General features: G+C 44.8%; 1 protein-coding gene across 1 annotated transcript in view; it reads left to right on the top strand.

Annotated features, from left to right (window-relative positions):
- The window catches only part of prkcsh (PRKCSH beta subunit of glucosidase II), a 79594-nt gene that overhangs the window by 32348 nt on the left and 26771 nt on the right, over positions 1-20475 (top strand). Inside the window, exon 11 of the mRNA XM_043694863.2 lies at positions 7551-7641. Within this exon, the coding sequence (XP_043550798.2) occupies positions 7551-7641 (91 nt within the window). The remainder of the gene's footprint in view (positions 1-7550; positions 7642-20475) is intronic.

Genomic DNA, 20475 nt, shown 5'->3' with positions numbered 1-20475 from the left:
CTACTTGGGTTGGCCGTTATGGCCAATTTAATGTAGCCAGAGCCTCTACAGTTTCTATTTCATTCATTCACAGAGAGTGCTGTGCATCCCTAATTGAACTTGAGAAGTTGGTGAGCTGTCATGTGAAACCATTCCCGTCCATCTTCGTGCTGGTAGGGAGGGCGATCCAGTGCTTTTGGCATGGTATGTGACTGAGAGGGGAACTTTTAGGTGGTGATGTCTCCATGTACCTGTTATCCTTGTCCTTCTAAGTGGTGCGAGGTAACATGTTTGGAAGCTACTGTTGAAGGAGCCTTGGTGAGTTACTGCTGTGGGACTGCAGAGGAAACGTACTGTTGCCAATTTGTGTCAGTGCTGAGGGCTGTTAGCGTTGAAGGTGATGGATGTGTTGCCAACTAAACGGGTTGCTTTGTCTTGGATGTTGTTGAGCTTGGGAAGTGTTGCATCACACTCCTGACCATCTTTATGGTGACAGGAGGTGAATTATTGTCACAGTAGTCTCTGCCTTTGACCTCCTCTTGTAGCCACAGAAATTGATTGATTGGCTGGATTAGTTCAGTCTCTGATCAATGGTAAACCCCCCCCCCCCCAGGATGTTGTTAGTGGGGGATTCAGTGACGATTATGCCATGACTGTCATGGGGATGTGGTGAGTCTTGTTGGAGATAGTCATTGCTTGGCACTTGGTGCAAATATAACTCGCTATTTCTGAGCTCATACCTAGATGTTATCCAGCCCTTGCTCTGTATAGATGTGAATTGCTTCAATATCTCAGAGCTTGTGAGTAGTGCTGCATATTGTGCAATGATCAGCAAGTATCCCCAGTTCTGATCTTCTATTGGAGGGAAGCCAGGAGACCCAGGTTCAAGTCCCACCTGCTTCAGAGGTATGTAATAATGTCTCTGAACAGGGGTGTTTAGAAAATGTTTATAATGGCAGGAGGACATTGATAAAGCTGCTGAAGGTTTTTGGGCTTAGGACACTGTCCTGGGTAACAGCAGGGTTGTCCATGTCCCCAAACAGATTGATCCAAAGTACTTACAATTACACATTGTCCTTAGTGACCTCCCTTGCGAGTGCACTTCCTTCAGCTTTGCTCAGGAGCTGGTGTTGTTGTGGTAATGTGACTTGTCTGATAATCCAGAGCTGCTGCTTAATGTTCAAATCCCTCCGTGGCAGTTAGTGCAATTTGAAATCAATTTTAAAAAAAAAAATTGAAATTAAAAGCCTGTTGAGCAATGACTGTCATTAATTGTCATAAAATCCCATCCAATCCTCCTTTAAAAATTTTAGGTCTCTTGTGGTACATTGGTAATGTCCCTAGCTCTGGGCTAGGAGACCGGGGTTAAGTCCCACCTGCTTTAGACTTGAGCAATAAAATCTCTGAGCATCTTGATCGGAAAATATTTAGTATGAGGTTGTGGAAGGTCCCTTGGGATACAGTGGTGGTGCCCCTTCCACTGGCTCAGAAGGTCTGGGTAGAAGTCCCACCTGCTCCAAATGTATGTCATAACATATACAAACAGATTAATTTAATATAACTACCCTGAGGAACTAGGGTCCTTGTAGTGCAGTGTCCCTCCTGTGGGCCAGGAAGCCCAAGTTATGTCCTAAAGGTGTTTAATAACATCACTGAACAGGCTGATTAGAAAATATTTCCTGCATTGGGACTTCTCACTCTTAATTCTTTAGCAATCCTTGTGTTCCATCAGACTATATGACTTCATGTTATTTTGAATGCTGAGTTTTACAAGTACCTCCTCTGTGTTCCTGTTATATGTTCTTTTTGAGTACTGCACCAACAGAATCCTCTTCTCTGAACTGAAGGTGGTTACAAAGTACTCATTCATTACCTCAGTCATGTCCTTCGGCAATGACTCTGCAGTGGACTCTTCCTGAGCTGCAGCCCATTGTTGGAGAAGAATATCATTGCGCTTTTGCGATGTTCTTTCCCTTTCTGTCAGCTTCTCGCTCTCACTTGCGCGCTCTCTCTCCCTCTCCAGCATTTTGCAGGGTTGGTCAAGGGCAATGCAGAATTCCAGCCTTTCCTTCCTCAGAAGTGCGTTCTATGCTATGGTGTTCCTTTTGGCTCTGAGCCATACTAGTAGAAAGTGAATAAGCAGAATTCTGTACTGCTGTCCTGTCTATCCCTTCTCTTGGTGCCTGGTTGCCCCAAGAGACAAAATTTATAACACTTGACCATTTCAAACAGGGGCACGCCACCATGATACTCCGTGTTGTCTTGTGTCTGGAACGATTCCAGAAGTTGGTCACCCTTCAGGTAATGATGTCAGTTTTTGGCGGGAGAGTACTGGGGCAAAAAATCAGCTGCTGCTTCAATAACCCTCTACTGCCCCAAAGAAGGTTAGAAGTGACTGTTTGCTGATGATTGCTAACTGTTCAATACCATTCACAAATTCTTAAGATATTGAAGTGGTAAGGGGTTAAGAACTGGACAATTTTAAGTCATAGAATCCCTACAGTGTGTTTGGCCCATTTGAGTCTGCACTGACCCTCTGAGAGGCATTCCCACCCAGACATATCCCATCCCTGAACCCCACATTTACCCTATCTCAGTAACCCTGCACTTTCCATGGCTAGTCCATCTAGCCTTCCACATGTTTGGACTATGGGAGGAAACTGGAGCATCCGGAGGAAACCCACGCAGGCACGAGGAGACCGTGCAAACTCCACACAGTCACCCAAGAGTGGAATTGAACCCGGGTCCCTGGCGCTGTGAGGCAACAGTGCTAACCACTGAGCCACTGTGCCGCCTCATTCAGGTTTACATTGTTTCTGTTTTAAATTCGGCTCTTTTGGGAAACTCAGCAGTGACTGACAAAGCTGATCAATCTGAGCATTTACTTACCTACCATTGGATCCGACTGTGTGAGTGATGGAGTGGGTTCTCACTTATAAATCTCAATCCCCTGAGCAGCTAATTCATTGTGATATTGTTACAGTTCAATATGAATTGAAAAATCTCTTTTGAATTCACTCCCAGTCAGTAATTTGGTTTTATATAATAACTCATAGGAATGCCTAAGGGTGTTCCTTTAAAAAGAGGAAAAAAAATACTAGCATCAGCCATTTAGATATCCATGGGATTTTTCAGCATACCAATTTTGCCAATTAAATCAGAGCGGGGTCCTTAATGAAAATAAAGGTGCTCTTCTTCGGTCAACCCCAAGAGTGATTCCACACGGGTTATATTTATCAAGTTTGAGGCAGTTTTGAATGTATTCCATCATGTATCCTTTGCAGCTGTCACAAAATTTCATTTCCACTCCTGCCATGTATCAAGATCTTCTGTTTTCCCCTGACTCCTGAGGACCAGATTTTCTCACTGCCTTTGCTGCAGTTGCTTTTGCCAGCTACTTGTGGTGCAGTGGACAGGCCTGAGGACCATCCTGTGGGTGTGTATGTGCAGGTGTGCGCATTGTCTCCCCAGTGTTCCCAGTAGACGACCAAAGTGTGCTTCCAGTAAAGATACCGAGTCTAAGCGATAACACCATGAGACGTAGGAGCAGAATGAGACCGTTTGGCCTATCGATTCTGCTCTGCCATTCAATCGTGGTTGATATGTTTCTCAACCCCATTCTCCTGCCTTCTCTCTGTAGCTCTTAATCACCGTACTAATGAGGATCTCTGTCTTTTGACTTGGCATTGGTACGCGATCATTTCCACAGATTCACCACCGTCTGACTGAAGAAATTCCTCCTCAACTCAGTCCTAAAGGATAATCCCTTAAGTCTGAGGCCGTGCCCGTGTGGGAAAGACTACGATCCAAGTGGAAGCATCTTCTCCGCATCCACTCTGTCCAGGCCTCTTAGTATTCTGTAAACGTCAAGACCCCCATCCACCTACTAAACTCCATTAAGTACAGACCGAGACCTCAACTGCTCCCCATATAAGAAACCCTTCATTCCCAGGATCATTCTTGTAAACCTCCTGTGGACCCGTGCCAATGACAGCACCTCCTCCCTTGGATGTGGGGCCAAGAACTGCTCACAATATTCCAAACGAGGCCTCAGCAGAACTCTTGTATGGTTTAGCGGTAAACTGTTGGTGTTATCAAGTAGACCATCAAAATAGCATTTATTGTGCTCATGTAGCTTAACACCAAATCTAACTAATCATCAGTTTGTTTTATTTTGAGATCATTTTAAGGACTTCTGCACTCACAGCTTTTACAGTTGACTCTACTTTAACTATAGATCTTGCTTTCCCGTCTGAGCTCAAGATGTGTACAGTGACAGATTCAAGAGGTGTTGGATGATTATTTAGATAGAAACAGCATGCGAGGGTACAGGGAGGAAGCTGGAGATTGACACCAGGTTATAATGCTTGTTTGAAGAGCTAATACAGGCCCGATGGGCTGAATGCTTTTTTTTTTCACGTTGTAACAGTTCTGTGATTCTTTGAGATAAAAACCTCCTTGCAAATATGCAAAATGAAGCTCTTCCAAAGGTCTGTTTGGTAAGGATACATTTGGACACCAGATCCTACAGGCCAGGCACTTTCTGGTTCAGTCACTGTTCTGCAGCACAGTAGTCCCCCCATGCCCGCTCGGGATACATTCCAAGATTTTACCTCAGATAGAAGCAAACCCATTCATTTACCTTCCTGGCGGGACCCGGTCCCCGTTTCTGGAAGGTTCCCTGTGATATATTCCAGCCGGGGTAAACAATTCCACGGATATGACGGTCGTCCTATAATTTAAATTTAGTTGGGAATGACGCGATTAGTGTAAGTCAGACATGACTGAGATGTATAAAGTTACGAGGGGGGGAGACAGGGAGGAAACTTTCCCCTTGGTAGAGGGGTCAATGACCTGGATTTAAGGTAAGGGGCAGCAGGTTTAGAGGAGTTGGGGAAATTTGTTTTTCAATCAGAAGGTAGCAGGAATCTGGAATTTCCTGTCAAGGTATACAAGGCTATGGGCCTGGAAAATGGATTTAGAATAATCATCTGGTAGTTGTTTGTTGGATCAGACTTGATAGGTCGAAAGACCTTTTGGTCTGTGCTGTAGACCTCAATGCTCTCTGCCCTTCAGCTGGTTGGGGTATGTCCCTCATGGATCATGCTTGTTATTGTTAATGAGTATAAAATGCAGCAGTGAAAACATGAGGCCTCTTTACTTAAATAACCTGCTTTGGCCTGTGACTGACAAGAGCACGCTAGTGACCGGTATCAGGACTATGTTGATGCCTTCAGAATTGGGGGAAATTAAATTAGGGAGAGGAAAGACTTTTGTTCAGCAATAGCACAATTGTGATGGACTTTAATAATTTCTGTGCCTCAGCCTTCTATGGTAAAAGTAGCAATAGCAGAGTTAATTTGAATATGCACTGTGACTTTTAGCCCAGTGGTTTTATTCTGTTGAATCTGTGATTGATCTGTCCCGTATAAATGCTTTGCATCAAAATATGGTGAGCTCAAGTGAGCCTATTTGACTTCTGTACATCCCACTTGAGAGGGAATAAAGATTTTCGTAAAACAATCATGATCTGCTGCTGCTTTTTAATTAAAACATCTCACTGCTATCGTTAATTAATTTGCGCACGAGTGTGTTTTTGGGAGGTGCTGACCATAGTGCTATGTTTATACTTTTCACTATTAATTTTCATTGCAACATTTCTAATTTCTACTGCATTACTTTTTCCAGTGAATAATTGAGAAAGTGAGGACAGCAGATGCTGGAGATCAGAGTTGAAAAGTGTGGTGCTGGAAATGCACAGCAGTTCAGGCAGCATCTGAGGAGCAGGAGAGTTGACTTTTCGGGCATTTTCACTTCATCAGGAATGTGCAGAAAAGGGGGTTGATGATAAATAGCAGTGTCAGGTTGGGGGAAAGGGAGCTGGGATGGCAATAGGTAGGAGGGGTGCTAGTGATAGGTCAGGGGAGGGTGGAGCAGATAGGTGAGAAGGAAGATTGACAGGTCAAGAGGGTGGTCTCCTCAACTTCCTGCACCTCTGCCCTTTAACCCCACCAATCTATCCGCAACAAGGAAAGAACCTCCTGCTCCTCACCTTCTATCCCTCCAATCTCCAGATACAGCACATTATCCTCCACCATTTCCACCACCAATAATCAGACCCTGTCACCAGTGATACATATTCCCTCCCCACTTCTGTCTGTGTTCTGCAGAGACCATTCCCTCTGTCACTCCCTCGTTAGATCCATGCCCCCCACCAATCCATCCTCCCCTCCCAGCACCTTCCTTTGCTGCCGCATGTGGTGTAAACCCTGCACCCACACCTCCCCCCTCATCTCTTTCCAAGGCCCCAAAGCATCTTTTCACATCCTGCAGAGATTTTCCTGCACATCCAAATACCTCATCGAGTGTGTCAGTTGCTCTCAATGTGGTCTTCTCTACATTTGGGGAGACAAGATGCCAACTCGCGGGACGTTTCAGGGAACATTTCTGGGACACGCACCAATCAACCCCACCACCCTGTGGCCGACCACTTCAACTCCCCCTCCTACTCTGACAAGTACATGCAAGTCCTAGGCCACCTCCACTGCCAAATCCAAGCCACCCGACGACTGGAGGAAGTATGCCTTGGGACCATCCAACCACGTGTCAACAACGTCGACTTCACCAGTTTCCTTATTCCTCCCCCCCCCCCCCCCCCAATCCAATCCTCCAGTTGGCACTGCCCTCTTGACCTGTCCATCTTCCTTCCCACCTATCTGCTCCACCTTCCCCTCTGACCTCTCGCTATCTCCCGCCCACCTGCATTTACCTAACGTCTTCCCAGCTACCTTCCAACACACCCCCAACCCCACACTCCTATTTATTTCTTAACCTCCTTCAGCCCCACATTGCTGATGAAGGGCTTATGCCCGAAACATTGACTTTCCTGCTCCTTGGATGCTGCCTGACCCGCTGTGCTTTTCGACAGTGAATAATTGAGCCATGCAGACCTTTTGAAGGCCAGAATTTTGATTTCCCTTTTCTTAAGTTAACTATCGGGAACTGGAGTACTGATGAGGAAAAACATTCCGATGATGTGTAATGCTGGGTTTTTAAAATGTTTTATTTTTCTAATGCTTTTCCCCTGAAGAATTTGTACTTAATATTTGTGCCTCGATACCTTTGTACCTAAGTGGTGACTTGTAAACTTTTCACTACTTGTTTGAGTACATTACAAAAGCTAATTCTGAGTTACTTAATGTGTTTTTTCAATGAAATCACATTGGGTACATGTGCCAGGTTAATAATCTCTCTCAGATGTGAGCCCATGTTTAGTTTATTCAATGTTAAATGCATCATCTGATTTTGTTGACACGTTTCCAAGTATTTTTTTCAAACCTACGGCATCTTATTCTGAATGGTTAATTGACCTTCTGTTTAAAATGAATCTGCTGCTGGACTTCTTAATGATTGTGTGATGTAAATAGTTCTTAATGGGGTGCACATCAGTCTCTGGTATATTGCTGGCCTATCCCTGACCTCCAAAGACAATCTAGTTTGTGAACGTAGCCGATGTTTAACATTACCCGTTGATTAGTCTCTTGGACAATTAACGATCTTTCTCTTTGTAGGACCAACAATCTTCATATTTCTCGGAAAGGCATGAGGCAGATGATGAGAAAATGCCACCATATGATGATGAAACACAGGCTCTGATTAATGGTATGTACTTATTCTGTGAGTCCTGTCTCAGATCCAACAGACAATTATAACTTTTCTAGAGGTTATTTTTGGTTTGTAGTTTAGGTTGAGCTTTTGGATGTAGGTTTGCTCGCTGAGCTGAAAGGTTCATTTCCAGACGTTTCATTACCTTACTAGGCAACATCTTCAGTGGACCTCATGCAAAGCAATGCTGAAAATTCCTGCTTTCTGTTATATGTTTGGGTTTCTTTGGGTTGGTGATGTCATTTCCTGCAGTGATGTCATTTCCTGTGGTGTTTATTCACTCTCCTTTGTTTCTTTCATACCTCCCCCGGCACCCCGCTCCAACCATGAAAACAACATTCACGCTTCACAACAAAGTGGGCATCTCTCCATTTTGTTGTGTGTTCAGGTTTCAGACTGCATCACCTGTACCTGAAGAATTTGGCACCGTGCTTGTGAAAAAGCATGTGTCATTTCCCCTCATTCCTCTGTTGTGTGAATTGACGTTGCTTAAAGTGAAGAAACAGCTAATAACTCTAGTCCCAAGGTCCGGAGCATAGGTGGCCTTGAGACTGCAATCTAACAAGTGTTTGGTGAGAATCCTTTCCCCTTCTGCTTTCTTCGGTCCCAGAGCCCTCTGTGATCTCTGTGCTCCTTTGTGGCGAAGTTTTGTGCAGCCCGATTTTCCAGAGGTTTCTGAACAGTCGTCTGGAATAGGCCATCCTGCTTTCTTCTGCAGCAGAGCTGACATGGCGACAAATTTCAGCGAGCCTTCCACGCCCCAACAGAATCCAATCCTCAATGTGGGGACCAAATCTGGGACCTTTCTGTCTCTGGTTTGGTCTTTTAACTGGTCTTGGTAAATGAGAAGGTCCCATGCACTCTTGTAATATCAGACTAGCAATAAGGAGTCAAACTGGATACATATGAAGCCTTTATTTTATAAACCACCCTGGACAGCTTGAAAATTGATTGTTAGGTGCTATAAATGGATGGCACATTTCCATATTGCATTCAAATATTGATATTACAGATTCATAGAAAGGGAAAACATTAATTATATGTAAGGAACTAATGCTCGTCTGTTTTTAAAGCGTAATGCCTGTAATCAGTCATGGTGAAGGGAGAAACTGGTCAGAAGTCTGTTAAAGTGAATAGGTGGAATAGCAAAGAATTGTAGTGCGAATACATCATGGGGACAGTGCAGACAGTACAGAAGGTGACCATTCAGCACAAAACAATTTGCACTGACTGTTTCAATAGAGGTTTCAGCATTTATTATTTTTACATAACATAAAATGTCGGAGTCGACCCATTTGGCCGTTTACGTCTGCATTTAACTGGATCAAGGGAGGTCTTCTGCTTCAGTCCTGTGTTTGATTTGATTTATTATTGTGACAGGTACCAAGGCGCAGTGAAGAGTGTTTGTTTTGCATGCAGTACAGGTACACGATGCCACACAAAGATCATAGGGCGATTGAACACAGCAAGGTTTGCAACTGCAAACAAAGTGCACCAAAAGCAAGATCAGCATTAGATTTGAGGTCTGTTGAGAAATTTAACAGCGGGGGAGAAGCTGTTCTTGAACCTGTTGGTACATGCCGTACATTGTCCACTACATCTCTGTGTCTGAAGAATCTTTCAGCCTCTGCCCCAAAAGGGCTCAATCTTGTGTCTGCAGCTTCTCTAAAGTTCCAAAGGTTCACAGCTCTGCGAGCAAAGATCTCTTTCCTCATCTTGATCCAGAAATGAGAAACTTGTTGTTCTCTGTCTGATCTAGAGTCCGCAGCAGGGGGAGCATTATTTCTCTGCGTTTGCTGCAGCAAGACAAGATTTTATGTGCTTCAATGAGATCACCTTTCATTCTTTGAAGCTCCCGTACTTTGGGACTTTGTAGATGTTTCTTCCTTTCTCTCCTGCTGTCCCCTGCTGTGAAATGGTTATATAACTGATAGCTTTATAAAAAAGTTTTAAAAATACTTTTACAAGCCTAACCAACCATTAACAGCAGTTTGTTCAATTGCCAGAGGTAGCATAGCTGAAGCCCATGTTCCCTTACTGGATATTCACATGCACTTTGATTCATTGCCTGGCATTTCTATACCCCTCTCCCGGGACTGAGGCCAATCTTCGGTGCCCCCAACTCGCCCAGTGTAGAGAGCAGACATTGCTTTTACTTGCTGAGCAACTGGGATAGTTTTTTGACTTTTTTTTTTAAACAATTTAAAAACAGTTTGTTTTGATGGAAGTGAAAACAGAGTTAATCAAAAAAAATGTTGCCCTTTGGGTAGCAACAGTCACAACAGCGATGTAGATGAGAACTGACAGTTCATCAAAGTGTCGTTTTCCGTGGGGGCTTGTCCCTGCAATTATAGAAACAAAACACCAAGGTGATACCCTGCAGGATCACCACTGGGGGATGCAAGTTGTCTACATGTTTTAATTTCACCTGTGATTAGCAGCCAAGAGAAGAGGAGAGAGCAGGTGCATTGCCACTTTATTTACAGCTCTCTGTTCTTCGCAATTTGCAGGTGTGTCGCCATTTAATTCATATGGGTGTCTCATACTTGTTTACCCAATTGACAGGCAAAATGGAGCCAGAATGGCTGCAGGTTGAGACCTGTTGGCCAGAATAAAACCTGAAGCAGGCCACCCTCTGCTGCAATCAAGCTGCCTTTCAGTGAAGCAAGTGCTGGATAGTCGTGTGTGTGTGTGTTTGTCCTCAGTGCAGCCCGTTTTCCTGATCCCTACATAGTCCACACAAGTGTGGCAAGTGTCACCATTTGCCGTTTACAGATTCTGCAATAGTAGAGACAAATAGAATTTGGAAATAGAAGTGCACACATTGAGTACATGAAGGGGATGAAAAGGAGGGAGGTTTGAGAAGTTTTGAAATTACACACGTTCCTGGAAATGCACAGGAGAGTTCAAATACTGATTGACTTGCTTAACATGTCCTGTTTCGTATCACAAACATTACATTTTCCAAGCGTGTGCACTTTAGCTTTCACTCAACTGTTTTTTTTTCTTGTGGGCAGCTGAGGCCACGGTGAGTTAGCATAATTTCTGCAAGTGTGACCATGAAGTAGATTACCAGATTTATAACCGAGTTTCAAGTCCATACTAAAACCAGAAAATGCAGGAAATACGCAGTAGCTGTGGGAGTCTCTGTGGAAGGGGAAACAGTGTGGTTATTTCAGCTAGGTGACCCTTCGTTGGAAGTTCTGAATGAACTGGTTGAGAGGAGGCCATATTTTTGCAGATTCATTCAAAGCCCAATGCAAATTGGTGACCTTACAACTTTGTTTTTCTCTCCCCAGATCCTGAGACTTTCTAGCCTTTGTTTTGCGTTTAGTTTAGATTTCTAGTACCTGGAGAAATCTGCTTTTGTCCAAATTTTGTCATTCATTTGAAACCAAGATTCTGCTTACTTGTGAATACTTTTATGTTTTGGGAATCAACTTACTGTTCAAACTTGTTGGCCAGGATGTCATCGAATGGCGCAGCAGACCTGATGGGCTGAATGGCCTACTTCTGCCCCTACATGTTATGGTTTGATTTTGACAGGGAAAAAGCAGGAAAGCAGAGTTGAGGATGATCAGATTAGCCACTCTCTCATTAAATGGCAGAACAGACCCGTTTTTAATGGCCTTCTCATTTTCTGTGTTAGGATTCCAGACCAGACTACCCAATCTATGGAAAACTCTGGCTAGGGTCTGTCTAGCACTTTTTCTTTTAAGCAGACGCATTATAATATCGAAGAGAAAACTTCGAGAATAAAGCCCACTATATTGAACAAACAGCAATAAACATTACTAGGTAATGTTGGAACTGTGTAATACAATCTGCAGTCCATGTGCAACATGTATTTTAACAAACTCTTTTTGTAGCACACACTGTCTTCTGTGTGTTTTCTTAAGTCTTGACTCCAACACTTAGCTGCTTCCAAGCTGCAAGACTTCCTTCCTGAACCGTGCTCTTACTCTTGAAATCTAAGTTCTTAGCTGCACAAACCTATTATCTGCATGCAATTGCTGGTCCTAAATCTGTCCGTGGTTGGTTTGGAGCCCATCTCAGGGTTAAATACTGGAGGTTGCGAGTATTTTGGCTCAGTCGTGGATTGTTGGCATGGAAAGGGATGGAATTAGTGGCTGGCTACAGAGTTTACAGTGAGGAGGAACTGCCAATGTTGGGGAAATGCTACGAGCTGTGGACAATGAAATGGTGAATAAGCATATAATAACAGTTTTTAGATTACATTACATTTCAGTGTGGAAACAGGCCCTTCGGCCCAACAAGTCCACACCGACCCGCCGAAGCGTAACCCACCCATACCCCTACATTTACCCCTTACCTAACACTACGGGCAATTTAGCATGGCCAATTCACCTGACCTGCACATCTTTGTGACTGTGGGAGGAAACCGGAGCACCCGGAGGAAACCCACGCAGACACGGGGAGAACGTGCAAACTCCACACCTGAGGCGGGAATTGAACCCGGCTCTCTGGCGCTGTGAGGCAGCAGTGCTAACCACTGTGCCACGGTGCCGCCCACGGTTAGCACAGTTGTGAAGGTCTTGTGACACATTGGTAGTGTCCTAGCCTCTGGGCCAGAAGTTCCAGGTTCACATCTCACCTGCTCCAGAGGTGTGTCATAACATCTCAAAATGGTTTGTGTTGAAGATCTCTCTGATTATTTTTGTAGTGTGGTCAAGTAGTTAAAGGTGTTGCATACAGGATCCTGTCTGTTTGGCCAGTTGAGTTTTAATCCTTCTGCTGTCAATTGTGCTAATACTTTATCATTCAGTCATTTAGACAGGTCTTGTGATCGTGTCGTCTGGGTCATAAGGTCTGGCTTCAAGTCCTACCTTGCCCAGAGGTGTGTCATAACCTGTTCAAGCAGATCGATTGTTAACATAAACCGCTTTTGCTCATTTATTGTGTAATCCTCTCTACATTAGAATTTCATATACTGCGGATGCTGGAAATCGCAAATATAGTAGGAAATGCTAGAGAAACACAGGAGGTCTGGGAGCATCTGTGACTGGAGAAGCTGTTAACGTTGCGAGCACAGTGATACTCTGATGAAGGACTCAAAACGTTTACCCTGTTCTTCTCCGTACTGACCTGCTGTGTTTCTCTGCCACTTTATCTCTGATGTCCTCTTACCTAAATGTTGTTTATGTGTAAAGAATGTTTGGGGAAAGAAATAGTTTGGAAGAAGCTTTAGATGTCGTCAGATGTCAGTAATCTGGCTTCTAGATCTGACATTGTGAGAAGTGAACTGCACAGCTTTCAACTTTTGTATAATTCCATTTCTCTTTGCTGATTGTATTTCTGCTCTGAGAGGTCAGAACAAGGAGAGGCCACTGCAGGCTCCACCGTTCTATTTGAGCAAAGCTGCTGCTGCAGCAGAAAACTGCTGGCAGTGTCCCTTTTTATTTCTGCTTCCTTGCTTTATCCTCTTTATCTTTCGTTTTTAAACACATCAAAGGACGGGGTCAGGGCTGAGCCAGCAGCTTTCCACCAGTACTTATCCTTGCACCGTGGTGGTTTCAGGCTTGCATCTATGAAAGTGACCTAGATTTGTGGAACAGTCCGCTGGATGCCAATTCATTTGACAAACCGAAGAGAATATTCTTCTTTTTGAAGTTCAAGACCTGAGACTACAAAATGAGCTTATCTGAATTTTTTTGATCCGAGTACATAGACTTGACAGAAGGAGTTGGATTACTTCTCTCTCTTTCTCTTCCCCCCCCCCCCCCTTCTGCTTTGGGCTTATTTGCACTATAAATATCTGTTTGGTTTCGTTCAGACCTCTGAGGAATGGAAAATTATTTCAGATGGGAAGCAAGTGTGCCTCCTGAAGCTGTGGGCTTCATTTCGAGCTGCCATCTTAAATGTATGTTAGTTTTAAAATGGAGGCCACGCTTGACTGTTTTATTTCAGGAAACAATAGCATCATGAAGTATTTACTTCATTACGCATTGCATTAGAAGCAGAGAGCTGGTAAGTAATGACTGGGCTATTCTGTGCTTGTTCCAAATAAATAGCAAACTCGCCAAGCATTGACAACTGTTACAAGTTCTCTGAAGGCTTACATCAAGAAAGGCTACGGGCCGTTCTTGAATGTGAGGGGGATGAGCAGTAGGGAAGATTAAGGACTCTGCTTTACAAGCCGGAAAGGAGGTGACATTTTCCTACATGTGAAATGTTCAGCCATGTAGATAAATTATACCCAGATTATTACTTCAAAGTGAGCTGTGCAGACAGAATGCATAATAAAAATAAAGTTACTTAGCAGGGAAGGATGATAGATATTTGGAATAATCATGGTCTTGGAGACAGAAATATTGTTCAGTGATCAATTAGATGCTGTGATGGAGGAATTTGATTTCTGGAAGACCTGTGTTTTGGGACAGTCTGCCCCTAATTTCTTAACGTTCATGTTTTCTCTTAATTATAGCTGTACAATTTTGATGCACTTCAGAGTTGCACCTGCTGTCCTACAGCTTCTTTGCAACATTGCCAAATTAGCCGTACGGGATCCTACATACGACACTGACTCCCTTAAGACTCTCGACAGCTGTCCGTGAGGACAGTGTGTCTCCATTTCCACCACCCCCTTCCCTCGATGTTGTGCCAACCTGTGAAATTAATCCAATGCCCACCTAACCTACACCCTTCCATTATTATCCATATGTATGTCCAATGCCCATTTAAATGCCCTTAACGTTGGCGAGTCTACTACTATTGCAGGCAGGCCGTTCCACGCCCTAGTGCTCTGAGTAAAAAAAAACTACCTCTGACATCTGACCTATTACCCCTCAGCTTAAAGCTATGTCCCCTCATGTTAGCCTTCACCATCCAAGGAAAAAGGTTCTCACTGTCCACCCTATTTAACCCTCTGGTTTTCTTATATAATTTGATCAAGTCACCTCTCAGCTGCCTTCTCTCCAACGCAAACAGCCTCCGTTCCCTTAGCCTTTCCTCATAAGACCTTCCCTCCGTACCAGGCAACATCCTAGTAAATCTCCTCCTGAACCCTTTCCAAAGCTTCCACATCCTTCCTGTAATGCGGTGACCAGAATTGTATGCAGTATTCCAGGTGCGTCCTTACCAGTGTCTTGTACAACTGAGGCATGACCTCCTGGCTCTGAAACTCAATCCCCCTACCAATAAACGCCAAGACACCATATGCCTCCTTAACAACCCTATTAACCTGGGTGACAACTTGCAGGGATTTATGCACCTGGACACAGATCTCTCTGTTCATCTACACTGCCAAGAGTTTTACCATTTTCTAGTACTCTGCATTCCTGTTACTACTTCCGCAGTGAACTACCTGACACTTTTCCACATTAAACGCCATTTGCCACTTCTCAGCCCAGCTCTGCATCTTATCTCTGTGTCTCTGTAACCCACAACATCCTTCGGCACTATGCACAACTCTGCCTACCTTAGTGTCATCCGCAAATTTACTAATCAATCCTTCTCCGCCCACATCCAGATCATTTATAAAAATGGCAAACAGCAGTGGCCCCAAAACAGATCTTTATGGCACACCACTAGAACTGAGCTCCAGGATGAACATTTCCCATCAAACACCACCCTGTATCTTCTTTCAGTGAGCCAATTTCTGATCCAAACCGCTAAATCACCTTCAATCCCAAAACTCAGTAGTTTGTGCAGTAGCCTACCATGTGGAACCTTATCAAACGCCTTACTGAAATCCATATATACCACATCAACTGCTTTACCTTCATCCAACTGTTTTGTCACCTTCTTGAAGAACTCCATAAGGTTAGTGAGGCACGACCTACCCTTCACAAAATAGTGTTGACTATCCCTAACCAAATTATTATTTTCCAGATGATTATAAGTCCTACCTCTTATAACCTTTTCCAACACCTTACCCACAATCCAAGTAAGGCTCACTGGCCGATAATTACCAGGGTTGTCTCGACTCCCCTTCTTGAACAAGGGAGCAACATTTGCTATCTTCCAGTCCTCTGGCACTACTCCTGTCAGATGACATAAAGATCAAAGTCAAAGGCTCTGCAATCTCCTCCCTGGTTTCCCAGAGAATCCAAGGTCTTATCTATTTTTAGATCTTCCAAAATTGCTTAAACCGCCTCTTGGTCAACCTTAATCTCATCTGATCTAGTAGCCTGTATCTCCATATTCTCACTAACATTGCCCTTTTCCGATGCGAATACTGACGAAAGGTATTCATTAAGCGCTTCCCCTATGTCCTCCGATTCCACACATAACTTCCCACTACTATCTTTGATTTGTCCTAATCTTACTCTAGTCATTCTTTTATTCCTGATATACCTTAGGGTTTTCCTTGATCCTATCCGCCAACAACTTCTCATGTCCCCTCCTGGCTCTTCTTAACCCTCTCTTTAGATCTTTTCTGGCTAACTTATAACTCTCAAGCCCCTTAACATCCTCAGATAAACCTCCTCCTTCCTCTTGACAAGAGCTTCAACTTCTTTAGGTAAACCACGGCTCCCTCTCTCGACAACTACCTCCCTGCCTGATAGGTATACACTTAGCGGGGACCCGCAGTAGCTGTTTCTTGAATAAGCTCCACATTTCGAGTGTGTCCATCCCCTGCAGTTTCCTTCCCCATCCTATGCATCCTAAATCTTGCTCCCAAAACGAGGATCATAATTGAACAATTGGAGAGCAAAATAAAATAAATTGTTAATCACAGAACTCCTTGGTACATTTAGCCACGTTCCCCGTCGAGCGGTGGAATCCGGATTGTTCCTTGACCTGTCCATCTTTTGCTGCTGCCATCTAAAATTCTGACCCAGTCGATGATCTGAGGTGAGACCCATCAATCTCCCTTTCACTGGCAAGCAGCCTGACACCTACCGCTCCTGCAATAAAATATGCTCAAGATAACCTTTTCAATTATTAATTTTACTCCTCCTCCTCCTCATAAGCGCAAGTTTGCGTTTATCTTTCTTATAAAGAAAAAACATTTTTCACACTTGCACGGTTCCCACGCAGGAGTCGATCTGGCATGTGCGTGCTTTCTTCAGATTTTTTTTTTTTGCACGGTGAGGGTGAGGCTCCCAGCCACCCTCTGGGGTGTTGGGGGCGCGAAAAAAAATCGATTGTCATGAAATATGGAGGAGCTGCGCTCTCAGAAGTGAAGACTGTGCTTGTGTAAGTGGCTGTGTCAGCGTGCATAAAGCTGATGTCATTGTCTCCGAGGACAGCAGGTGCGAGTTCCTGCTGTGAGGATAATGCAGCATTTTCCAATCTAAATTGCTGGCTCTCGGCTCAAGGCTGCAGCCTTTGTGGCGCCACATCACGTTGGAGCCTGGCCCTGCTGTGAGCATGCAGCTACACACTCGAGACCCATTTAAGAAGAGTGGGTTTTGTTTTTAACCCCTCCACGATTAACTTTCCTTCATGGCACTGTTCCAGATCCCTCATTACCGTGCGCCAGTCTAACATGTAATTATTTTTCTGTCTGACTCTCCATTATCCTCATCAGGCACCATCTTGCTTCAACTTCAGCTGCTTGGCCAATTCTGTACCTTGCTTTGACTTGCAGTGAATGCTGATGAGTTGGTCTTTTGCATTGTTACCTTCACGTTGGTGCTCTGAGAGCTGGCTAGAGGGTAGCGCTGCCACCTCTTGACCCAGAAGGAGCTAGGTCTGAGCCCCGTTGTTGGACATGATAATATCATCCAGATCCGAGGCTGCCAAACTGCAGCTCCTGGCTCCTGGTGGAATCGCAGGATGAGATTTTGGGGTTTCACGCTCTGAGGTAACAGAGTGGCCATAAAGGTTTTGACAACTTTTGAGACCGCTTTGAATGTTTGCTTTTCTGTTCCAACATCAGTCATAGAGTCGTACAGCAAGGAAGCAGATCCTTCAGTCCAACTTGTCCATGCTCACCAGATATCCTAAATTAATCTAGTCCCATTTGGCCCATATCCCCCTCTATTCATGTACCCATCCAGATGCCTTTTAAATGTTGTAATTGTACCAGCCTCCACCACTTCCTCTGGCAGCTTATTCCATACACGCACCACCCTCTGTGAAAAAGTTGCCCCTTAGGATCCTTTTAAATCTTTCCATCTCATTTTAAATCTATGCTCTCTATTTTGGACTTCCAACCCTGAGAAAAAGACCTTGACTATTCATCCTATCCATCCTTTCATGATTTTATAAACCTCTGTAAAGTCGCCCCTCAGTCTCCCAACGCTCTGGGGAAAATAGCCCCAGGCTATTTAGCCTCTCCCTTTAGTACAGACCCTCCAACCTTGGCAACATCCCTTTCTGAGGCCCTGTTCCTGCTGCAACTACAGCCTGTTAAAAAGATCGATCTTTGCTTTTCTCAACACAAAATGAGCAGTTTAAACCCCCTCTCAATTTTTGTCCCAGAGCTCGCACCTAAGCCTGAGGCATTAAAATGGAGCCACATCAGGATGGTAAGGCAGATGTTACTGCTCCTAATAATTGCTACAACCCTGTACTGCAGGACTATTGCATTGCACTGTCTTACAGGTACTACATCATAGAGTCTTCGTATCTCCTTGGTAGGAATGGAAGGCTTGCTGGGTTATCTGGGGAAGAGCATTGAAGTTGTCCAGATTTCCTAGCCATCACTTAGCCACTTCCTGTTGCCGGAATAGATTATCTGGTAAAAGCAAGATATTGCGGATGCTGGAAATCTGAAATAAACACGCAACGCTGGAGAGACTCATCAGGTCTACAGCATTTGTGGGGAGAGAAACTGTTAACTATCCAAGATTTTCATGCAGTTGCAGAGGTGATGGCAGGAGATTATCTGGTCATTCATCATAGCAGTGACAGTGACAGCATTTAGAAGTAACTGATGTTCTGGGGTAAATAGTGCTACATCATTGAAGCTGCTCACTGACTAATTGTGAAAATTCTATCCTGCCAGTTTACTTCTGTTCTTCCTTGTGTGCGCTAACTCTTGCAGGGCTTTCGGAGCCATGTTTCTTTTGTGAGCCCAGTGGATTCCAGTCGAATATTGGATAAAGGAGGGCATTGTATTCGCTCTAGAGCGTTTGGTAAATCTGCAGCCATGCCAATGTATTTTCCAGCATGGGTCAGTGGACAACCATCTGAACAGAGCATGTGGTGCCCTTTGTTAGTCTCTCAAGACCATGGATCTGCGCCTGGGAAGTCTTGCTTCAATCTTTGTTGGTAGAGCAGGGTCTGTTGTGGCTGCAGAGGCCCACGTGAGAGTGGCAGTCTCTGCTGCAGTGACTGCACTTGAAGACGCTGTCCTCCAGTGTTGTCTTGGTGCTATTTCTTGGTGGCACGCTTTCCTTCAGCAGCAAGCCTCAGCTCCTCTTTTTTAGATTCGCTACAGTGTGGAAACAGGCCCTTCGGCCCAACCACTCCACACCGACCCTCAAAGAGTAACCCACCCAGACCCATTTCCCTCTGACTAATTGACATAACACTATGTGACAATTTAGCATGGCCAATCCACCCTAACCTGCACATCTTTTGGCTGTGGGAGGAAACTGGAGCACCTGGAGGAAACCCACGGGACATGTGGAGAATATGCAAACTACACACAGTCACCCGAGGCTGGAATTGAAGCTGGGACCCTCGTGCTGTGAGGCAGCAGTGCTAACCACTGAGCCACTGTGCCGCTCTTATTAGACCTCTGCATAATTCCAGCGAGAGCAATTGTTTGCTATATCCTCCCACCTCTCGACGTTCATGTTCAGTGATGTCAGGTCTCTCTTGCAGACATCTTTGAAACGAAGATGGGGCCTTGTGCTCTCTTGCTGGAGGCCAGTTCCCCTGACAGCAAGTCTTTCAGGATCTTCCTGTCTGACACGCAGTGCACATGGCCCAGCCAGCAGAGATGACATTGTTGGAGTAGGCGAAGAGGCTGGGTATCTGGGTGTAGGCCCAGGACTTCATTGTTGGTGACTCGGTCAGTCCACTTAATGTCCAGGATGCATCTTGGGCTGGAAGGCGTTGAGTCGCTGCTTTTGTCGAGTAGAGGCTCCCGGTCTCCCTGTTGTAAAGCAGTGTGCTGAGGACACAGGCCTCGTGTGCGTCATCAGCTTTCTGTTCTCCCAGACTCTCTTTGTCAGCCTGACGAATGTTGAGGTTGCTCGTCCGATCCGTCTGTGGATCTCAGACTCGAGGGAGAAACTGTCCGTTTTGGTGGAGCCAAGGAATGTAAACTCGTGGATTACCTCCAAAGGCCGTCCGGCCCTTTGAGTCCTTTCTGCCATTGTGTGATTCAAGGCTGATCACTCTCTATACTCTGTTATAGTTTTCTCCCCATACCCTTTGATCCCTTTAGCCATAAAAACTGTATCTGACTCCTCTTTGAACATATCGTGTTTTGGCTTCGACCAGAGTTCCACAGTTGCACCATTCTCTGGGTGAAGACATTTCTCCTTCTCTTAGTCCTGAACCATCTTTAAACTGTGACCCCTGGTTTAGATTAGATTAGATTAGATTACTTACAGTATGGAAACAGGCCCTTCGGCCCAACAAGTCCACACTGACCCGCCGAAGCGAAACCCATCCATACCCCTACATTTACCCCTTATCTGACACTACGGGCAATTTAGCATGGCCAATTCACCTGACCTGCACATCTTTGGACTGTGGGAGGAAACCGGAGCACCCGGAGGAAACCCACGCAGACATGGGGAGAACGTGCAAACTCCACACAGTCAGTCGCCTGAGGCGGGAATTGAACCCAGGTCTCTGGCGCTGTGAGGCAGCAGTGCTAACCACTGTGCCACCGTGCCGCCCACAGTTCTGCACTCCCCAGTCATCGGGAGTGACCTTCCTGTGTTTATCCTGTCTAGTCCT

Source organism: Chiloscyllium plagiosum, unplaced genomic scaffold (genome assembly GCF_037043375.1).
Source record: "Chiloscyllium plagiosum isolate Xiang-an unplaced genomic scaffold, Cpla_swu_hap1 HiC_scaffold_45, whole genome shotgun sequence".
NCBI classification, from domain to species: Eukaryota; Metazoa; Chordata; class Chondrichthyes; order Orectolobiformes; family Hemiscylliidae; genus Chiloscyllium; species Chiloscyllium plagiosum.
The sequence above is the reverse complement of the archived record's forward strand: the minus strand, read 5'-3'. Positions and strand labels throughout refer to the sequence as shown.